Source organism: Lepidochelys olivacea (genome assembly GCF_965140295.1).
Source record: "Lepidochelys olivacea isolate rLepOli2 genome assembly, chromosome: 10".
Taxonomy (NCBI): Eukaryota; Metazoa; Chordata; order Testudines; family Cheloniidae; genus Lepidochelys; species Lepidochelys olivacea.
In genome coordinates, this window is record NC_140420.1 from 77,335,410 (window position 1) to 77,358,564 (window position 23,155).

At 44.0% G+C, this 23,155-nt stretch overlaps 1 protein-coding gene across 3 annotated transcripts in view; it reads right to left on the bottom strand.

Moving 5' to 3' along the window:
- CERS3 (ceramide synthase 3) overlaps positions 1 to 23,155 on the bottom strand; it is a 64,639-nt gene that overhangs the window by 38,777 nt on the left and 2,707 nt on the right. For 2 of the 3 annotated variants that reach the window (XM_084641772.1, XM_084641770.1), the window contains exons 3-5: positions 3,796 to 4,011; positions 1,942 to 2,059; positions 256 to 374 (exon numbers count right to left, since the gene is read on the bottom strand). In XM_084641772.1, the coding sequence (XP_084497898.1) occupies positions 256 to 374; positions 1,942 to 2,059; positions 3,796 to 3,977 (419 nt within the window). In that variant the 5' untranslated portion in view covers positions 3,978 to 4,011. Of the gene's footprint in view, positions 1 to 255; positions 375 to 1,941; positions 2,060 to 3,795; positions 4,012 to 21,334; positions 21,396 to 23,155 lie in introns of those variants that run through there. The other variant, XM_084641771.1, reaches the window with a different exon arrangement.

Here is a 23,155-nt window from a genome sequence, read left to right on the forward strand (position 1 = left end):
TTCACTTTCCTATGCCTCAGTGTCCCCATCTGTAAAATGGGAATGTTAAAAGGGATCACAAAAGCTACAAAGTTGTCAAAAGTGACTTGCGATTAGAGGGGCTCTGCTTGTCATACCTTTGAGGCCAAAAAGCTCTACACAGCTACAGTAAGGGAGCCCACTTAAGGGGAACTCAAGTTGGGCACCCAAAATTAGTAGCCACTTTTGAAATATGCAGGCTCACAATAATCAAAACAGGTAGTTTTCTCTTCCTACCAAGCTTCCTGGAATTTCCGAAGCATCGTTGGGAGCTCAAGGTTTCGCCGTCTCCTAAACCACTTTTCCACCAAATGAACTGTCCAGTTACACTTTTTGGCCAGGCCTTGCATCTCAGACTGTAAAAGGAAAGAAGCGTGTCAGTGGCAAAAAGTAACATCTACATCAGGTATCAGCTCCACCGACTTTGTATTTTAAAGAACAATGTCCTGAAATAGGCAGGTCAGTCAATTTTTTAAAACACAAACCATTAATGTGATCTATTTACAGTTTGCCTGATAGTTTTTGGATCTAATTCCTGAACATTCATCATTGACATGTTATCTGTCAGCTATTCTCTGTAAAAAGGGACACTGATTCGCCCCTCGCCATGGACATATTGTGCAGTTTTATGATGCAAGCTCCTTAGGTCTCATGCATGTAAATGAAGCAGATGTGAGATTTACAGGCCTAGAAGAAGAACAATTGTCTTTCTGTTTGCCTCAGAGGATTCAGGAAGTTAACATTTGTTTTTCATCACTGCAGTATTTACTGCTATGAATGAGAGATTTGAGCGGGGAGGATTTGGTACAATGCCATGTAACTTACTCATTGACACTCTGGAAGCCACAAAGTGGCTTTAGCCAATGACAACTGGTTATTATATTGTATAAAGTGAAGGAGGATGGTCTTTTGGTTTAGTCACAGGCCTGGGAATCAAAGGAGATCTGGATTCTATTCCCAGCTGCAAAAAGTTGCTGTATGACACTCTCTCTCTGCCTCAGTTTCCACATCTGTTGCACGGAGATAAAATAATTAAAACTTGGCACTTATCTTCAAAGATTAATCCTCACGACATTCCTATACTGGTAGATGGGTAATTATCACCTTTGTTGTACAGATGGGGAAGTGAAGAAGAGAAGAAGTCTAGCTACTTGCCCAAGGTAGAGGCGTTTGCATGTGCAATTTAGGTCTGATGCCATTAGCATGCCCCTCTTTGGCCATACCAGGCTAAAGAGAAAGTAAGCCAGTGGTAGAGCCAGGAACAGAACCTTGAAGATCCAGTTCAGTTTGTGGTTCTAGCCCTTACTCCTTTCTCTTAGGTATGGGAAGTATATATCCACTGGCCATGTTAAGAAGGTGAGTGTTTTCAGACAATATCCATGCTGCGGTACGTCCCTCCCACGAACAGACCGATTCGTTTTCTGCGTTTGCAAAATGCTGGAGTCTTATTTTAATTGCTCTTGTTTTGGTTTCAAAACCAACCACACATGATCAGAGGTATTTTTATCCCACATGCAGCCTATGACTAAACACAGAAGAGTCAATCAGATGGCTTCCAGCCTATTGTTTCAATTTTATTCCTTTAAAGTATAGCATAATATTGTTTTTAACCGACAGCTGTCCATTGCTGCTTTCTCCAAGTGGAGTTAGAGATGGATTATTGATTTTCACCAGAAGTAACATTAACAATCTGACCTAGAACAACATGCCGAGAAATTACACCATTACATTTTCATTTTTATATTTTGGATGCTGTGTACCCTGCCAGCAGGCAGTAAAACAAATCCAAGTGAATTACATCATGAGCCGATCAGCTGGAATCCATCCCTTGGATGCATGATGTCACTGTGGATAGCTGATTGAAACATTCAGAGTTGGGATTTTCCATCCCCCAAAGCACCTTAAAAGAATTAGAATCCTTACTTGGGATGGATGTTTTGTGCATTTTCGGAAATAATTCTCTAAAATAGCATTTGGCTGCGGCTTCACTCGTGTTACATTCTTTATACCTAAAGCTTTTGCTAGAGGTATGGCAATATATCTGAAAAAGACACAACAGAAAAGATCTCTCAAAATGCACAATGGTTAATGGCATTCAGCTGGCCCTCGAGGATGCTAAGGAATTAAATCTGAAACCTGGTTCATCTGTCATAGGAGATGTAGAACATTCATGAGCATCTTCAGCAGAGCCGTCTTAAGAAAAAACAATGGTATCCATACAGTAGAAGCCTGGTTCAGCAGAAAACAGCACCTTACCGCTTGCACAACTGCTCGATGGATGTTTTTTTAATAAATATGGTCCTGAAATGCTGTACATTGCAAAGAAAAGTTCTTTGCTCTTCCACCCCTACATTTTTCAGAGGCAGGCTGGGCTGCTAGAGGGGGGATGTTATGCAATAGGCAAGGCAGCCTAAATAGAAAGGGGAGCTCTCCTCACACGAGTCTGAGGAGGAGGGCGAGCGGTTGGGGAGTACTGTTTACCCAGGTCAGAGGGAGGACGGGGAGCTATTCCTTTCCAAGGCTGTCTCAGCACCTTCTAGTCAATAAGGCACCTTGCTTATTAGGAGGGTCACCATCAGCGAACTGACGTTCTCGATGAGGTGTCTGGTTTGACTGACAAATGGCACAGCATCTCCCACAGCAATGGAGGGCAGAAGCAGCTGTTTTCTGCTCCACCTCCCACAGCTGCAGAACGTGCTGCCGGCATGGCTGACCGAGTTAGGTAGGTCTCTTTGGAATAAGCCCTCTCACCCCTGCTGGTGTTCCTGCTTAAAGTGAGTTCTTATTATCAGAACAGTGGTCAGCGCCTTCCATGTTCAAAAGCAGATACACTGCTGGCCAGCTGGATGGCTAATTGAGCAGATGAGCAGTTTCAAAACGGCAATGAAGCAAGGCACGATTGGGCAAGCATTTGCTTGGGAGAATAAGGCTCTGAACTGTTATAAACATATAATTCAAACGATTTTTGATCTTGAACACAAGTGATTTTATCTGGTTTTGTCTTAAGTTTGTCCAATTTACGACTTTCCAAATAGCCCCACTCTACCCTGAAATAGTTATAAAAACCATACTGATAGCATGTTTTTTAAACAAAAAGAACAAAGTAAAAAAAAAAGGGGGGGGGGAGACTGCAAAGCTTCACTTGCTCATGCCTCAACCTCACGGGGTCAACCGTAATCTGTCCTGTAAGATCACAACTGCAGCAACAGTTCAAAGTTCAGCGTCAGATTTAAAAAACAAAGTCACCTTTGCTATAACTGCATGAAATGCTCCTGCAGAACTTTGCAACCCCACCAGAACATGAAGGTTTGCTACATTTTGCACACATGGGATATCTCAATCCTACACACCTGATCTGAAGGCTCAGGGAGAGGAAGGAGGAATTGGACCAGTGTGAGGTAAGTAAAGGGCACCAGAATATTTTATGGGTTGGTTTCATCTAGGGGAGAGGATATTATGGTCTCTTCTCAAACTCCAGCCTCTAAATATACCTTCAGGAGCAATCACTTTCCACTTTTGTAAACTGAGCTTCAGGATTCAAACTGTGAAACTGCAGGTGGTGGAGAGTCACATGACCTTAATAATGGCAAAATTCCTATAAACTTCTGCTACCTTTATCACCTGCTATGTTACCTGTATTATACCTTTCTAGTGTCACCATTGGCTAAACCCTTCTTTCTGAAAGAATTCACATACAGAACTAAACACATTTTAGTTTGCTAATATGCTTGGAGCTAAGGGGAAGAAACAAAGTAAAATTACATAAAAGTTTCTTACCTTTCTATCAAGAATCGGACCATCAGCATCACAAAAGCGTATGGTATTGTGGCATATAATTGATATGGCTTTGGAAAGACAATGCCATCATGGTCTTCAAGATCTGCCCATGTGCAATTGGCAGGTATCCACAAGTTCTCCCACCAGAACCAGCTGTTGAGTGTCTTTAATACATATGCCATGCTAAGCAGGTAGAAGAAGAATTTCAAATTTGTCCTGACATTGAAGAGAAACCACATGTGTATCAATAGCAAATAATATACTGAGAATTATTGTTCAGAGTATGTGGTTAGGATTAATAAAAAATAATGGCAAATGGAAAATTAAGGTGTAAATTGGTGTCCGTGTCTTCAATAGCTCTATACTGACTTATACCAACTGAGAATCTGATTGGTTGTCTACATGAAACAGCTGCAGGAGCAATTTCTTGTTTAAGGTAAGCGAGGGGTTAACTTCTGTCTAGCATCTCTCTCCTCCTGCACAGATGCTCAGATGTTTGGAAAACAGAGATAGCAGAAAGCATTTGGAGAAGCTGGGCTCCATTTTCAGGATTACAGAACTAGAATGATGCCTTAGGCTGGGGCATTTTCTGTTTCCTTTTTCACTTATGTTATCTTATTTTGAATTAGTAGTAAGTGTTGTCCCTTTGGGAAGAGACCTTGCTGACTGCAATTGTTTCTCTGTGCTGGCTCATTTCAATTCACAATAGCTTAGTTAATAATCAATCAGATCTACCGAACCCACATTTATAGTCTAGTGTATAAATACGCAAGATAGACTTGCACAACACTTGTGTAGAGTGCTGTTTGTCTAAATTAAATGCAAGATAAAAAAGCAGAAGGGAACCCAATTCTGTATTGATGAGGATGCTAATGTTTGGTTGTCAAGTCACTCCTGCTTAGTAGGCTGGTTGCAAAAGACTCCCGGGTCCTGATTCTGCAAACACAGCTGTCCATAGTGCCGAACACCATATTTACAGAGAGCAGCCCCATAAAATAGAGCTGTGCAGAAACCGGCTATTTTGTTTTGTGGGAAATTCTGCAATGTGGTAATTTGCCTTAGTTCCAAATGGGAAGGAAATGACTGCCCCCCCCCCATCAGAATTTCCCACTAAATTAAAAGTTTGTGAAAATTTTGCTTTGGGTTAATTGAAACGTTTTGTTTTGATAACATACAGGGTGTTTTCCCTGATATTATGAATAATACCATAAAATAAAAATAAAAGTGGTTTTGAACTAAAAAAGTCAAAACAAAACGTTTGAATAAGGTCAAAACGCGTCATTTCTACACAAAATTTCACCAGAATCGACACAATACAGCAAATGTATCAATTTAATTTAATTGAATCAGCATTTTCAGAAGGGAAAGTGCTCTGTTGGGAAAATTTCGACCAACTCTAAAGTGTGGTACTTCCTCCCCATTGGGATGGTTCACAGTCTTCAGTTTTTTGCAGGATTGAATGCTAAGAGTTTATGCCATTATTTGCATGCTGAAGATTGCATGTATGAACTCATGTCTCCTCAGACGTGCCCATTCTCCCTTCATACCCAACCCATTTTTACTCTGTAAAACCGTGCGTAAAGGATGGTTCAGTGCAAAGGATACCACCTAGCTCTTAAATTTGCACTCACATGCAGCTTCTACCTGCACTGGCTTTGACACGCAGCCTAGCACATCCACGCAAACTTTCCAGATTCAGACCTTGGTCCATTTCTGAGATGCATTTTTACTCAACTGCAAAAAGTCAGTTTATTGTGCATCCATTTTTAGACGCTTTCTTAAAAGAGAGCAATCTCTTCTAGAGCAATGGTTCCCAAACTGGGGTTCGTGAAATGTTACAGGGGGTTCTCAGGAAAAAATTCCTGAATGTTGGACAGAACTGTCCCTAGGAACCCCGGGCAGCATGGGGCCAGCAGCCCAGAGCCCCTGGACTTCCAAGAGCTAAGCAGATCAAAGCAAGCATATCTATCACACTGGGGAGATTTAAACTTCAAGACTCCTTGTAAGAAATGGAAAGGGAGGTGGATATTTTTTGCTTTTTTAAAATTAAATAGGCAGCTAGCATTGTTTTTAAAATTATTATGAAGAACAAGTTTAAGCTTTGTTGTAATGTGTGTTGTTTGCCTGGACTGCTCAAGATCTGAATGCTTGTGTAGAAAGAACTCTGAGTTGGATTCTTAAATCCCTGCATACTGTTTCACATCTGATACTCCTTGATGAAACCTAGGAGCCTTGTCATATAACAGGCTTATTCAAAGTGATACCAGCTATGAAAGTGAGATCTTGGAAGAGTGTTGCTGTTTTCATAATGTAATAAAAATACTGTCATGATAAACAATAATTAATAATAAATAGTGTGTAATAAGTATGTCATAAAAACAAATTTGATATTTCCAAGATCACTGCTTTTACAATTTATACTCAGGTAAAGGAGAAAATCCCTGGAAATATTCATTTTTAGGATGGGGTTCACAAGACTTGACATTTTAGTGAAAGGGGTTCACAGGTTGTTAAAGTTTGGGAACCACTGTTCTAGAGCTTGCCAGCAGACCTGTGAAACAACTTGTGTGTCACAGGACTGTGTCATCTGGAGCTGTGGTAATCCAGATACTTTTCATGAAGTTACTGGCCCTACACAGTAGTCAGTATTGAAACATTAATAACTCACCCATTTAATATTTTTAAATACCAAAAGGGGATTATAAAAATCTACTGCCTGGATTGTGTTGGTATATATTTATATGTATCAATTAAAGGAGGGGAGGGGTAATCACGGTTGTTCCAGGGCAGAGAACTTGTACGCTGAATTTTGGCCTACAGCAAATTTTTATTGCTGAATTATAAACTCCTAGAAGTAGGGATTTATAACGGGACTGTTAACAGGCTCTTAACTACAGCTAGCAGGCGCCATGAGAACGAAGCAGATGTTTAAAACCTGATATTTTAGTTCAGACGTAAAGGCTTAAAGACTAGGATGAGAGACTCCATTATACAGTCGTTTTCCCGAATGGTTTTTTTGTTGTTTTGTTTTGTTAAGCAGACTAAATTGCAAACTGTCAAAAGCTGTAACAGTTTACGATGCGCAATAAAAAGAGACCAGTCTGATGTAACAGTGGAAAGAGCAGCAAAGCTCCCCCAATGGTCTGATGTAGCGTGGGTTTTATACACCCTACGTACTGAGGACAGAGTATATCTTTATACTGGATTCTTGGGATTTTAAAATCGCATCCTGCCAGTACTACTGCTATTGTAGCATTTAATACCTTTACTGTTTTAGGCCCAGATGCAGCAAATCATTCCTTTTCAGCGAAGCATTTAAGCACATGCTTAAGTGCTTTGCTGAATTAGGGCCTTAGGGTCTGAGCCACAACCCACTGAAGTGAATGGAAGTCTTTCCATTCACTTCACTGGGCTTTGGATCAGGCCCTTAAGTTTAAATTGTACACACGTACGGATAGCAAACATGAGCGGCAGAGTACAATGCAGGGGGCTTCTGCAGCACTGGGAAGGCGAAGGTCCCAACCAGGCTGTGCAGGAGCAGAATAGAGCCCCTGAAGTTTCTACGACAGGCATGAAGGCTTCTGCTGTAGCCCTCACAGCTCCTGTCTCCCGGCTTCACAGCAAAGGCTGGTGGATCCACACAGCAGGAGATTCACGGGCCCTGCTTCTTCTCCTCAACAAACCTAAACCCATGGGAGCACGCAGAATGCCTCTATGAATGGGATTCTGGGGCATACCCCTGTGGCACAGTTCTCCATTTCTGCACCACAATTCAAACAAAATGCAGACCCTCCCATTCTGCTCGGAAGCGCCTCATGACGCCAAACAAAATATGCGTGCAACTTTTCCTACGCTAGACGAGGGAGGTCCTCTGAGATTCCTCTTTTCTCCCCCAGCAGGCAGTGGTGAGCTGGAGCTGGTTCGCACCAGTTCGCTGGAACTGGTTGTTAAATTTAGAAGCCCTTTTAGAACCGGTTGTCCCGGACAACCAGTTCTAAAAGGGCTTCTAAATTTAACAACCGGCCAAAAGTGATGCCTTAAGCGCCGACTCCGTGGGTGCTCTGGGGCTGGAGCACCCATGGGGAATTTGGTGGGTGCAGAGCCCCCACCGGCAGCTCCCCACCCTGTGCCCGGCCCCAGCTCACCTCCGCTCTGCCTCCTCCCCTGAACGCGCCGCCCCGCTCTGCTTCTCCGCCCCCCTGAGAAGCAGGCAGCAGCATCGCGCTCAGGCCCAGGGAGGCGGAGCAGAGGTGAGCTAGGGCGGGGGGGGGCGGCGCGAGGAGGGCTGCCCGCGCAGCAGCAGGTAACCCGGGGGGAGTGGAGGGGGTGCAAGGGAACTGCTCTCTGCCCCAGCTCGCCTCCGCGGGCCTGAGCGCGAAGCCGCCGCTCGCTTCTCAGCCCCTCCCCCCGGGCTTCCCGCACCAACAGCCGATTCGTGGGAAGCCGGGGGGGCGGACAAGCAGAGCGGGGCGGCGTGTTCAGGGGAGGGGGCAGAGCGGAGGTGAGCTGGGGCTGGGTGCGGGGCGGGGAGCTGCTGGTGGGGGCTCTGCACCCACCAAAATTTTCCCTGTGGGTGCTCCAGCCCCGGAGCACCCACATAGTCGGCGCCTAAGGCGCCACTTTTGATATGATCAGTGGGGGGAGCGGCCGCTCCCCCTACTCCCCCCCAGCTACGCTTCCCCGCCCCTAGGAGCCAGAGGGACCTGCCAGATGTTTCCTGGGAGCTGTCCCAGGTAAGCACCGCTGGGACTCCCCACCTCACCCCCCGGCAGGTCCCTCTAGCTCTTAGGGGCGGGGTGGGCACCCACTACGGTGGCCCACGAGACCCTCCTGCCCGGTTCTGGGGGCAGTCAGGGGACAGGGAAGGGGGGTGGATGGGGCAGGGGTCCCGGGGCGGCATCAAGGAACGTGGGGGGTTGGATGGGGCAGGAATCCCGGGGGGCAGGGGTGGGCCATGACCCCCTCGTGAGGAGAGGAGGGAACCGGTTGTTAAGATTTTGGCAGCTCATCACTGCCCACAGGACCCTTCCACCAGGCAAGTAATGCTAGATGCAAGTCCATTAGGAACATATTAATATTACTCTGTGCTTTGGTGGCGTGGGGCAGGGTAGACACTTGAGAATGACAGAACAGTCTCTTCCACCAGGAAGCTGCTCAAGGCATTACCTTGGCCTGAGAGTCAGGAGTCGGTCTCTGATCTCAGCTCAGCACAACACAATGGTCCATCTGGAGTACTGGACTGTCTAGTAGTTTTATCCCTTAAATTTACCATTTGATTGGTTTTTGGTATCCTAATAAAAACAGCCTGCAACCACTGCCTGCTCCGTGTTTGTTTCTGTTATGCCAGGCACCATCTTCCTAAATCCAGTGGAATTTTGAAAACTCCTCCCTCTAAGTCCACATAAGAACTGGGTCAGACCAAAGGTTCATCTCGCCCAGTATCCTGTCTTCTGACAGCGGCCAATGCCAGGTGTCCCAGAGGAAATGAACAGAACAGGTCATCATCAAGCCATCTATCCCATTGCCCCCTTGACACTTTATTTTTCCTTTCATCAAGCTTATGAATACATACAATTCACCTCAGCTACCCCCAGTTATCCTCATCCACCTTTGCTCACCAACTCTCTCTCTCTCTCTCCCCCCAAGCACTTCCACGGATGCACAACAGCTGCTCCCAGGAAACCTCCATTATAACCTTATGTTTTAATACTAGAGCCCAATTTATTTTTTAAGCCTGGTCCCTGTACCCTGCCTAGCCTGCTCCTTCTGTGTGTGTCCCACGTTGCAGCACAGTCCATACCCTGTGCCTTGTTCACCACCCATCACCAGTAATGGTGATCCTCCATCTACTTCAAGTCAGTATTTTGACTGCTTTTGTTGTTGCCAGTCACTTTGGGTGATTTTTGCCCAGGAAAGACTGAACGGTGGCTGTGAAGGCTGTGAGATGCTGTGGGGGAAAGCACACACCCTGCACCTTGGCCAGGTCCTTTGCCTCTGGGACTCTTTGGAGGCAGGGTGGGGCACACGCAGCATTTCTCGTTACACTTGTTAGGAAGGTGTCGCTGCACTTGTTCCCCTTTCGCTTCCCTGCAGCCACAAGCTGGCAGAGGACCATGGTCCCATCCAGACATACCCCATTCGTTGCCCGTAGCAGTGCTAGGCGCACTTGCTTCTTCCCCCGCTTGTAATTCCCAGTTCTGGGTGTTCCAGGTGGGGATGGTGGGAGAGGCTTGCTGGGGCCTCTCTTACACCTGAGCATTCCAATGGGGAATTTCTCCACTGCAATCCTAGCAACACAAATACATACCCAGGGTTCCCAGCGTGCTCTTACAGCTCATGCTGCCACAGCCTCACTGCTGTTGTTAGCCATGCCGGTACAGGAAAGCTAGTGCAGGCCTACCCAAGATGCAATCCCACCTCGGACTGCAGTGTTTGACATACCCCAAGCCTGAACCGACAGTCCAGGTCAGGTTTAAGGCACATTTCCCAGCTACGGCTCTGGCAGCTTGCCCTGTTAATGCTTATGCTGTATGCATTCTCTAAACAGATAGAGGACTTCACTCCCCACAGCTGCAAATCTGGCACTTTCCACGAGCACCAATTTCAAACACATGCTTTAAACATTAGAAATTGATATGTTTCAACCCTAAATATAGTTGAGCAGATACTTGGCAGTTGCCAAATGCCAGCATTTCAGAGAGGTTGGCAAACCCTGCTCCAGTGCCACAAAGCCCAGCTGATCTAGTCAGTGCACTCTCCCATGCCTGCTATTTTCTGGCTGCGATTGTGTTTTGGTTAAGCGGCTTTCACGACAACCTGTTTCAGGCTGCCATCCAACCTGCAGCTCTAACATAAATGTGCTACTGAATGGCAATTTTTAGAGCCAGATTCTGGTCGCAGGTCACACAAGTGTAAACCTGGATATATCCCACTGACTTTTGTTCAAGATAATTACAGCGGCATAAATCTAGGGTAATTGCACTGGCTACAATGAAGTTTATCTGGATTTACACCAGAGGAATGAAGATCAGAATCTGATTCATGGATGCCAAGGACAGTCAACGTTTTTTGTTTGCATAAAACTCACATAGTTTTTTCCCCCGACAGTAGTCCCAAACCTGCTCCCCTTGCAGCTAAGTGCAAGATGCCTTGATTTGGGGCCGTCTTTTGCATGAATCTTGAAAGCTTGTCCAGTGGTAGTCTCCTGCGTGCTCAAAGAGCTAAGTTCAACATTCTTTTCTTCTAGTTCCAAACAGAGCCGACCAAGCAGATTGTGTGTTTAGTTTGGAATTAAGTTCAGTTGAATGCACCATGCTCTACTAAACCACTGTGAAAAGACCTCCACTGCCCTGAAATTCAATCCTACTTCCCAGTCACAGGAATAAGAATTTTGCCATTGACTTCAGGGCCCTTGCAGAGCATGATCTCCCAATGAAACATACTTTGCAAAGCTGGAAAGTTCTCTTGAATCTTAGAAATTAGACACATTCTATTAGGGAAGCAAATCCACCTCTGCTAATGAAAGACCATCATCTCTGGCCTCTCCGGTCAAGTTATAATGACCTGCTGCAAATACAGGAAAATCAGGACTGATCAGTTGAAGAATTTCAGACTGGCTCTACTGAATCCTTACTGTAATTTAAGCATGAAGAACACACGCAGCCAGAGAATACCAAAGTGATGCTCATTTTAAAGATCTATTTCTTAGCCTTCTTAAGATGTTCTGTTAAAACATTTTCACCTTGTACTTTTAATAGATTGGGCAAAGGAGGCCGGGTTTTGATTTGCCTTAACCTAATCGGTTGGGTTTCCCCAACCAAAGCCGGGCACTGTTTGGAACCAGGGTCCATTGCATCTGGGCGACCAAACTCTGTGGAAAGTACAGATGAACAGCTAGGATTTTGTCCTCTTTCCAGAAAAACCCGAATGGCTTTACAAAAATCTCGGTTGAGCTACTCTTTTGCAAAGCAAAAACCAGACTCAGGGATAGGTGATATTTTATCCAATCCAAAGTTTGGGGGAAGGGTAAGTAAGAGTGCCTTTCCTTCACTCTTAACATCATGAGAAGGCATATAGAATGCAGGGGTTGCATAAGTAGGGGCAAGAAGCCATGGCTTCTCTAAGGGTCTTGCTAGACTGCCTACGGGGCAGGGACAGAGACAGAACAGATCCTGCAGACTACAGAATGATCAAAGAACTAGGAAGGTTAAATTATGTGACAAGACTGGAAAAGCTGGTACAGGGACTTAGTGGAGAGCAGATATGACTGAAGTTTCCCAGATGCTAAGAGAGATAGTGAAGCTACTCCAAGCTATTAATCATCAATGCAAAATAGGAAAAGGGCTGGGCGGCTAAGACTAAACAGGACACAGATTCACCAACCACAGCCTTTGCTTCTTCAGACCAGGCAACGAATGCTACAAAGGTCCTGCTTGTTGGGTTGAGCAGCAGACTTTCTGGTCTGCTCCCACCAGGCAGCATACATCTGTCACAGTAAAGGATCCCAGGGTCTATTGTTGATTGTCTTTATGATTCCTGAACACAACTACTTAGCAGGGGAAAAGAGAAAAATGTTTTGCCCAAAATCAAGTTCATGAGATTATACAACCTCCTACTATGTAAAATAGGTACCTTTAAAAAACCAAAAGCTCAACAAAGACAGGCATTTAGAAATTATTCAGGATTATTAATGCGGTGTGTCCCGATCCTAATCGGCTGACAGGATAGTATGCATGCAATAGAAAGTTCTGACACAATCAGTCTCACACTATCAAGTCTTTCAAATGCACAGTGGTACATGGGCACTTGAAAGGAATGAATACTGCACCATGCCTGGTGTCCATCGTGAGGAGAATACGAGCACCCGCCAAAACAACCACAAACCTGGAGGACACAAATCCAGAGTTGTTATTGTTTAAGTGCGAGGCAATATCTTAAGCACTGAAAGCCCAGAAGGGTCAGGGCCTGCTTCAATGCTCACCGAAGTTAATGGAAGCACTGCCTGGGGTCAGGTCCATATACCCTAGTGGACGACAGGCAAATCTAAAATAAAAACAAATTCCCTTCCACTCTGCACCATTGCCTTTTCGTTCTCACCACGGCTTCCAGATGCTGTCCATGTTCTTTCTTTACTTTACCCTTCCCCTATCCTGTTCCACTCCCCCCCACCGCACTCCACTCTGCTCCCACGAGTCCTGCTGCCTTCTTTCCTCCTATCGCTGCAGCCATAGCACCTCTCTTGATTGCCTCAGCTCACCCATGCTTGTCTCCATCCCCTCCTCTGGCAGCACACGTTCCACACAAGCACTCCTCCTATGCCCCCTCCCTTCCTTACCTTCAGCCACCCGCGCAGGCTCTCTCCCTGCTAATCTTCTTCCCACCCCTCTGCTCTCTGGTTTCTAATCTTCTTGTCATCCCTCCCACTCCATGCAGAACTCGTGCCCCATTTCCAAATAGCATATTTCAGTTTGTGATCCACCCCCTGCTTCCTCTTCCTTCTCACTGAAGCCCAACTATCTCCCTCTGACTCTGCTTCAGGGGTTGCCCAATCTTTTGGTGAGCTTCTCTCCCACCCCGAGAGGTATATATCCTCCTCATGTTGACATCCTCCTTGTCTTTTCCATACTTTCTCCTCCCTCCCACCAACTTTTTCCTTCTCTGAAGTCCACTCCATCCAACTCATCTCTCCCCTCTCCTAACATACATGGGCCTTGGCTCCTTTCCTTCCTTCTCTGGCTTTTATGCCTGGCTCTCCCGTTTCTCTCTTATCTCAGTCTCCGCCTCCTTTAATTTGAATTCACTCCGTAACCACACTGATCACCCTTTATATCCCACTCATGGCCTCTCTTTCACTTATTTGTGTGACCTGCAACGCTGGAGTGACTCACCACCTCAGCCACTGCCTCTCTTTCTCCACCACTCCTCCATGCCATTCCCCATTTACCAGGCACACCATTGTAATCCTTTTGTGATCTCCAGTCAATCGGCCTCCGAGGCTTTCAGGTGCCTCTTCTCTAACTACCCTTGTCGTCTCTTGACAATATGGCTCCAACTCCTTCAGCTGCACCCTTCTTTCTGCAATCAAACTAATCCCTTAAAGAACTGCTCTCCCACTCTTCACACTCTCATACCAGTCCCCAGCCTTGCCTCTCCTCCTGTGCTGCAGATTGGCTCTGGAGACCATTTTTCTATGGGTGGGACATTAGGTTTTCCCCAGTGAGTAGCTAAGGAGGTTCTCGATGCAAGCTGAATCCACCCAAGTCAGAGATGACGCTGGAGGGCAGAGAAAGGGATTCTGAAGAGTTCAAATAAAAAGAGGAGTTTCCTTTGGTTCAGGGTATACAGGACTAACGGGTCAATTCAGTCTGAAGCTTAGGAGTGCTCCTGGATACTACTCTCACAACAGCAGCCGCAAGTAACACTTTCTCCCATTTCCAGTTGGCAGGGGACTCCATCCCATCCTAACTGACAAAGACTTGGCCTCAGTTATACATACCGTTGTCTCCCATGAGCTGCACTACGATAATGCAATATAGGTAGATAGGAAGCCATCAGCCCTTAGGAATCTCCAACTAGTACAGAACACTGCAGTGTCTGCTCAGCAACAACGGCTACTAGGAATGCATCAGACTTGTTCTCCACACTCTTCATGGGCTTCCCATAGGATACTGAGTCAAGTTCAAGTTCTCATTCCTTATCTGTAAAGCCCTCGGCCCAGCATATCTAAGAGATCACCTAAACCTTGGTATGAAGACCATGGTTGACAGTTGTGCTCCTGAGGCACAAGTGAACTTTCTGCCTTAACCAAACCAAAGCCCTCCACTCCCCATACAATCCTCCCCCTGGAGAGAATGCAAGAGAGAGAGAGAACCACGCTTGACAGATATTAATCGTGTTGCTTAGTGCATTTTTGGAGACACTCAAATACTACAGTGATGAGGGCGGTAAAAGAACCTTCACAGAATAAGAAATAAAAGAGTTGATAAACTTGGCAGGATTCTAGAGGATTCAAAATGGTCCAGGTTCAGAAGAACTGAGGCACAACTGCTGAATGATGTTCCTTAGTAAATCTCTAAATAATTGTAAAAATGGCAAAATTTTTACAACACTGCCAAGTGACCGTTCACACTCCCTCTAGCAAGCTTCTGATACACGACTAACAAAAGGAATAGTCGAGTCATGTTTGGCCCAAAATTAAGATTTAAAAAAATGCTTTTACAAAATCTAAGGTCAAGAAAAATAAATTCTGTGAAATTAAAGTAGAATAAAATTTAAAATTATGCCAATGAACAACAAAACAAAAAACAAACAAAGCCAAACACAAAGTCCTCCGTCTAATGTACAACTTCAGCATTGCAGCATTGTTCTTGTGCATGAGAATCTCACAGTGAAATTGACTCAAAACTAATGACTACATTTCCTTTTCCAAACTGAGAGACATGCAAAAAATAAAAACAAACAAACTTATGTTCTGACTTAAGAAGTTCACTGTCAGGTGTCCCTTTCTCTTGCCTTTGCAAAACCCTTTTAATTCGGTTCCCTAAACTCAAACTAAGCCACCATCTGTTGGATCAGTTACAGGCTTAAATCTACCAATCGTCATTTTCAGTGGCTCCACTGACTTTCAAAACTCTGGAAGTCAGTAGAGCCATTGAAAATGACATTAAAGGTAAATTCAATTTATTTTGCATGGTTATTCTGTGTTCACGGAGGGAAACAAAAATGATTAAGGGGCTGGAGCACATGACTTATGAGGAGAGGCTGAGGGAACTGGGTTTATTTAGTCTGCACAGAAGAACGAGGGGGGGATTTGATAGCTGCTTTCAACTACCTGAAAGGGGGTTCCAAAGAGGATGGAGCTGGGCTGTTCTCAGTGGTGGCAGATGACACAACAAGGAGTAATGGTCTCAAGTTGCAGCGGGGGAGGTTTCGGTTAGATATTAGGAAAAACTTTTTCACTAGGAGGGTGGTGAAGCACTGGAATGCATTACCTAGGGAGGTGGTGGAATCTCCTTCCTTAGAGGTTTTTAAGGTCAGGCTTGACAAAGCCCTGGCTGGGACGATTTAGTTGGGGATTGGTCCTGCTTTGAGAGGGGGGTTGGATTAGATGACCTCCTGAGGTTTCTTCCAACCCTAATCTTCTATGATACGATGATCTTTTATTAAGGTGGCACATAGTTCCCTAAATTCACATTTGAGCTTTAATTCAATTGCATCGATTATGAATGAAAAGACAAATGTCTCATGGGTAAAAAAATTTCCTGGGGTTACAGCACCTCTTACAAACATATCCATCTCTGCGCCAAATCCTATTCACCTTCCACCTGCTAAATAAGAGCTTTATTTGTACATGCAACAATGCTAGACCTACCATGTGAGGAAATAGCACCAAAATGCAAGAAATGATTTCACTAGAGTCCAGGGAATAATTACTTTCATCTTCAGTTTGACCAAGCACCTGACTCCATGTCATGTGTTTGCAATCATTCCAGAGTCAGATTTGGCAGGGGAGAAGGTACAGCATTTTTATTAACTGTCAGAGAATCGGCTCTTTTGGATTGACTGCAGCTTTTCTAAAAAACTATTTGGTACTGGGCATGCTTAGACTCTTAGTTCAGTGACACATGCATTAGCACCTTGATGCCTGCCCTAACAATAAAAGCCTTGCTCACTCTTCTAATTAGGAGTGCAAGACAAGCAACCACCTCCCAGGTGCTGCCTTGTGGCCAGGGGGTCTATCTATGGCACCCTGCCTCTGTTTCCCCCCTTTACAGGGCCCTTTAAGAAGAACTCACCCAATCCAAAGATAATTCAAAGCATCCCCTACTGGGGTCCAGTTTACTGAATCCTCAAGTGCATACGAGCCATAGGCCCCAACCCCAGTTCAGTGTCTCTCTACTGATAATGCAAAATAAAACACAAATTCAGTCTCCATCCCAGGTTCAGCAGGACACAGTCCCATCTTCCCAAGGGACTATCCTTCTGCTTCCCAGCACCTCATGCCTGCAGTTTGCCCTTTTCCACTTTCCTTTCCAGCTGGGCCATTGCAGTCTTTCCCCTGTTATACAAGGTGCCTCCCTGCCTGGAGAGCTTTCCTCACTCTCTCCTGCTTCTTGAGCTCCCCCACCATCGCATCCCACCCCTTCCCTCCCACTGACTCAGAGCCCTGAAGGAGCCTTCTTGCTCCTTCTGCCATTTCCTGGGCTTCCCCCCTTGTGCCCTGCTCCTTTTGTTCTGGAATCACCTGATCCCTCTCAGGTGAGTTTCATCCTGTAATCAGTGCTGGCTTAACCCTGGGTTCTCCAGCCAATGGGGCAAGCCACACCTTGTTACAGGGAGCATAAAACCCTCTTTTATACTGCCTGAGGTGAGTAGAGTCCTGTTGCTTGAAGTGAGCCAAGAGGAACGTAGGGCGCCATTGGGGCGAGGTATGCTTAGCAATGGCCATCAACCTTTACCCCAATTCTCTGTGCCATTCACAGTGGCTAATTTATCAGAACAGCTCCTCCTGACGAGGCAGCCATGATGAGACAGCCACGCCAATGCCCCAGACTGCACAGGCCATGTCTAATCATTCAGATAGGAGGCTCCGAAGCAGTGGGACAGTATTTAGCCTGATTGCTCCAAGGAGGATTAAAAAGCCCTTGTCAAAAGGATTAATAAGGATTCGTGTCTCACCTCAACTTTTGGCTTTGAGCAGGGTTTGAAAATTCTGGGAGGCCCTTGGGATCAACCAACTGCTGGTTGAAAGGACACTTATCGTGGAGAGAGGTCTGAAGCAGAGCTAGCAATAGCATTGCCAACCCCAAACTTTTTTTTTTTAAAATGTCAGGCCTTCAAAAATCATGAGATTGGCTTAAAAAGAAAGATGGTGAATATAATAGACGATCGATTCTTCTAATTTGCCTTGACTTTTGATGTTTCATGCTTCCACGATTTTCTTTGCAAGTAATCTTTTCTCCTGTACCATTGCAGTTAATGGGAATCTTGATCTTGTGATTGTTGAAGTCAATGGCAAGACCCAAGTATGTGATTTTTTTTTTTAAACCCCAGAGTGAAATCTTCCCAGGATTTGGTTTTTTAAGAGCTAATTCTAGAACAGAGCAGTTCCACGTGATCTAAACTCGCTCCCTATGGTTGCCTTCCCTTCACTGTTGGCTGGTTTCACTGCAACATCCTCCTACCATCACATTTTAAAATTAATTTCACCATTGATAATTTTTATGTTAAAAATATAGTCCTAGTGGCCATTTTAGTGCCAATCAAATTCAATCTGAAATGGTGATAGCCCTGTGCATCTGTCCATCAGAGTGGCTTGGCCCTATCTGCATCCTTGGCATCAAGTGTCTCAGGTTTAGATGGGTCATCTTTTTTTGGTTGACAGTTGCATAGTCTGCGCTGTGTTCTCACATGTGAAGTGCTGAAATGCAGGGTGATAGCTCTGAGCCATCTCCATCAACTTTATTTGAATATGCAATCACTATGTTCCACTTAAATTTTGTTTTCACAGGATCTATGCTGCAGCATGGATGACACCCTGAGGAACATGCAAATACAATTGCTGGCAGAGCAGACTAAAACTGAAAGTAGTCAAACTTGCTGGGTCTCTTATGATGGGAACAGTAGAAACTAATATGCAAGTACAACAGAGCCGAGTTACGATTGCTGTAGGACCGCTAACTCCAAATTTCCTTAACAACAACTATAAAATCTGAACTATAGCTTTTCGTTAATAGTTTCATTTAATTATGAGTCAGAAGATTTTTGTGTCTTTTATTACTCTATCGCATTACCTATTATTCGATTACTAGGGTAGTATATATAAAGTAGTGCTCACTCAGTAGCAATTGCTATAATTAAGACAGCAGCTCAATTTTTATTAAACTTTCCCTGTTTTCACATGTGCAAAACTTTTGGAAAGAGTCCCCCCTTTCAGGCTGAAAATTTTCATACTGTGTCTCTGCCCAAAGATTCATTGTTCTAGAGCATCTGACTATATCCATTCTGCTAAGTTAGGAGAGAAAAGTGAAAAAATTCAACTCTCACTACACTGTTCTTAACAGAGCTATGTCAAAAAAAGCAGCTACTATTTTAAATTTGAAATAATGCTGGATAAGGAGTATGATAAAAAGCCTCTGGGCTGGTTTTGAGCTAATTTAGTTACGACGTTATGAACAGCATGCTCTGTAGAAAAAGTGGTTAAATACACAGGTACCGGATTCATGACAGGAGTCCTGGATGTTTGGCCAGCCCCAGAAATGCATGCAAATTGCTTCATGCACCTACCAGTAGAGTTGGTCAACATTTCTTTAATGACAAGAGATGTAGTGGGGAAGGGGTGTTTTGTCTTTTTTTGTCAAAAGGGGCCTTTCCTTCCCCCCAAAAATTTCATGAAAACTACTGATTTTTTCATTTTTCCCCCTTTTATGACATTGAAATGTTTAATTACCATAAAAGTCTAAGTCGCTTTTGAAAATGGAATTTGGGTACGTTTTTTTAACCAGACAAGTGTAACTTTTTGGTCTCCACTCCTGGTTTAAGGCACGGGCTCAGAATCACCTGTTGCTCACCCAGTGTGGCAGAAAACAAAACACAGCAGACCAGACAGCACACAGCAGCTAGGACATTCACGACAGTCTACTCAGCTAGGCAACGAAGATGGATCCTTAAAGTCTTATTCCAGATTATTGGAGCAGACATCCTTTAAACTAGAGTGGGGGTGCTATCAGTCTGAAAAGAATGGCTAATAGGGCTAGAGACTCCAATCTAGCTCCTGATTTGGGAACGGGAGGAGTAGGAAGGACAGTAGTGAAAATAAAAAGAACAGGAGTACTTGTGGCACCTTAGAGACTAACAAATTTATTAGAGCATAAGCTTTCACTATATATATATATAGTGTGTGTGTGTATATATATACACACAAAGAAGGTGAAAGTTGCCATACAAACTGTAAGAGGCTAATTAATTAAGATGAGCTATTATCAGCAGGAGAAAAATACTTTTGTAGTGATAATCAAGATGGCCCATTTAGACAGTTGACAAGAAGGTGTGAGGATACTTATCATAGGGAAATAGATTCAGTATGTATAATGACCCAGGACTCCCAGTCTCTATTCAAACCCAAGTTAATGGTATCTAGTTTGCATATTATATGCAAACCATTAACTTGGGTCACCATTACCTTGGGCCTGCCTCATCCTACTCAGTTGCACTAAGAGCTCCATGGGGCAGGAAATGTATAATTATTCAATCAGGGAAGGGTCAAGCACAGCCATTCCGGGATAGGTAAGGGTTAAACAAACATTGATGAATAATAAAATACATTAATAAAATAATAATAATGACCAAAGACACATGTAGGCAGGAGAAGAGCTTCAGACTGCCTATGGTGACTGCATGCTCATTTCCACTGCTTCCGTCACACCAAAATCAAGAGTTAGGCCAAGCACCCTGTGCATTCCTGCTAGAAACTGTCCTCAGATTCCTGCTGGCTGTCCTCTCCTCTGCCAATACTTCTCTGGTCCACATCAAAATCAGGACGAGGGGGAGACTGAATATACCTGGTACAATAATCCAGCTATTGTCTAGCCTTCCCTCTATGTCATAGCAGCTGACTCCCAGCTCTTTCCTCAAATCAAGACACAGGCTGAAGGCTGGATCTGCAGCTGATGTAAATCATTGTAACTCCCAACGTCAGTGGTGCTATGCCAGTTTACACCAGCTGAGGATCTGACACAGAGGCTAGGAAATTACAAAATCTATCTTTAAAAAAAAAAAGGGTACAGGCCAAAAAACTGTGTGGGTTTCCTCATAAAAAGCTCTCTGCCAGGGCACGCAAAGTGTGATACCATCACTTAGCAAGTAATAGTTGCGGTAACTCATTTCAGTGTGTGATTTGTGGCAACACCTATTTCAGCTCTTTGGTCAGAATGATCTTAAAATAGAACAGACATCTTGTGTCCTGACATTAAATCTACCTTTTTTTTTCCCCTGTAGAACAATTTTCTTACTGGTTTTTTTTTTTTTTTTTTTTTTTTTTTACAAAAAACCTCACAAAAATCAGGGCCACCTTTTTCATGTGACTTGAATTCAAGTATTTTCCTAAGGCATACAAAAAGAAAAACAAAAATCTCTGTGTGGTTAGTTCACCGCGTTTTCCTGTTATAAAAGACTTTTCACTCCTTGACTTTAAGAATTTAGCATTGTCCCATTAAAACTTCATGGGATAGTGATCAAACAGGTAAAATAGGAGAGGGGCAAAAGCTGCTATTCTAACCTTTACTCTCCGATTTAAAAAGAAAACACATTGCAAAATACAAGAACCATCTCCAAACGAAGCAGTCATAAAACATAAAAAGGACTTTTCAAATAAGGGCTTGCTAAAACCTATCCTAAACATCTGGCTCATTCAAACCCTTTGTTTTAAGTTGTGTTAGTAGAATTGCTGCTACTTTTCTTTATGAGCCAGACAATGTTAGAGACCAGGGCATGCTAACAGCTCAGACCCTCAATATACAGTGTGAAAGGGAAAAGTACCTACCTTTACAGGGTTTCAGTCACAGACTATGCTAGTGTGTTAGCAAAAACCAGGCACATATGCTGGCTACTTTCTCATAGGTAAACACGCCCCATCTGCAGAACGCCTTCAAATTCTTCCAAGACCCACCCAGAAAAGCTGCAATTCAAGATTTCTGACTGAGGGCAATCCTGATGTTGTGCAAAATCACTGGATGCAACTTTTGAGTAGTAATGCATACGGTCTTCGCTATTTCTCGTTTCAACATAGTAAAGGGAGAATGGTTCTAAATCTTATGGTGTATCTATTTCGTTGTACATCTGAGCATTTCTCTCCTCTCTTCTAATTTTGCTCTACACACAAACACAAGGATGATGTGCTGGTAACACAGAAAAATAAATACTCAAAACTGCACAGACCTGTGGGCATAATTAGATAATTATGTACTCTAGGGTGGATTAGAACATAAAAATTGGGAAAGGGAATCCCCTTTTTCCAACTACATAATGGAACACTTCATGGCTCAGTGTCAACTGGATACTTTACAGAAACTAATTCCATAGTGGGGTCCAGTTGCTTAGGTGGTATAAACTGCCATAGCTTTATTGATGTGTATACAGCTATGCTAATTTACACCCACTGAGGATCTAGCCCTGCATATTTATGATCTTATCAATTTTGTTTCACTTCAAATGAATATTTAAATATGACATCCAGTTATAATTAGGATACGGTAGTAACCAAAGGCCATTCTGTACCACATCTTCCACAAAACAGCTGACAGAGTTTGGAATTGATGACATCACTGGAAATGTGAAGGCACCACCTCCTGGTGCTGCTGACAAGCGATGGGGATAACTGCTAAGGCCATGTGGCCCACAAAGTTTTGGCTCTGGAGGGAGGCTGGTAGGCTCAGTTAGCCCTCTCCCTCTGCTCCCTGGTTCTGCTAGCAACAATAAAACAGTAATCCATACAATAAGTTTGGACTGGGGTCTAAATTTCCCCAAAGCTCAAGATTGTTTGGATCATAGGGTTTATAACCCCATGGGTTTGGTTTTTTTTTTTTGGAGGGGTGGGGGGAGGGAGTACAGATCCTTTAGGAGCTGGGTGCATTTCATTTCTTCAGTCCTACTATATAAAACTGGGAGTGGTATTCAAACTGAAGCTGTACAGAAACATTTAACTTGAAGGTTTACTTCAGAAAGGCAAGATTACTACTTTGCTGGGCAATTCAAACTATTTCTACATTTTCCCACATCTGAACTGTGACTGTGAGCCAAACAAACAGAACATCCAAGAACGCTTTCCCAACTAGGGAAGCGTAGAGCAAGTTGATTCATGTATCATTTGGTTAATACAGTCCTTTTCATTTAATAGAGGCATTGGGATATTTGTGATGCCTTGATTCACAACCTCCTTACTGCAAAAAGAACAGGAGTACTTGTGGCACCTTAGAGACTAACCAATTTATTTGAGCGTAAGCTTTCGTGAGCTACAGCTCACTTCATCGGATGCATTCAGTGGTGCATCCGATGAAGTGAGCTGTAGCTCACGAAAGCTTACGCTCAAATAAATTGGTTAGTCTCTAAGGTGCCACAAGTACTCCTGTTCTTTTTGCGAATATAGACTAACACAGCTGCTACTCTGAAACCTCCTTACAGTTGCTCTCATCTGCTCCAAACCCCTGTGTTTGACTGACGGAAATTCAAACCTGTTTTAGATGAGCTTGGAAGAATTAGATTTTTATTGGTAAATGTCGATTTCACAGACATATGCAAATTGACAAAAATATATTTCCATCTAGCATCATGGAAATGTACAGCTAGACAATGAAAGAAAAAATGC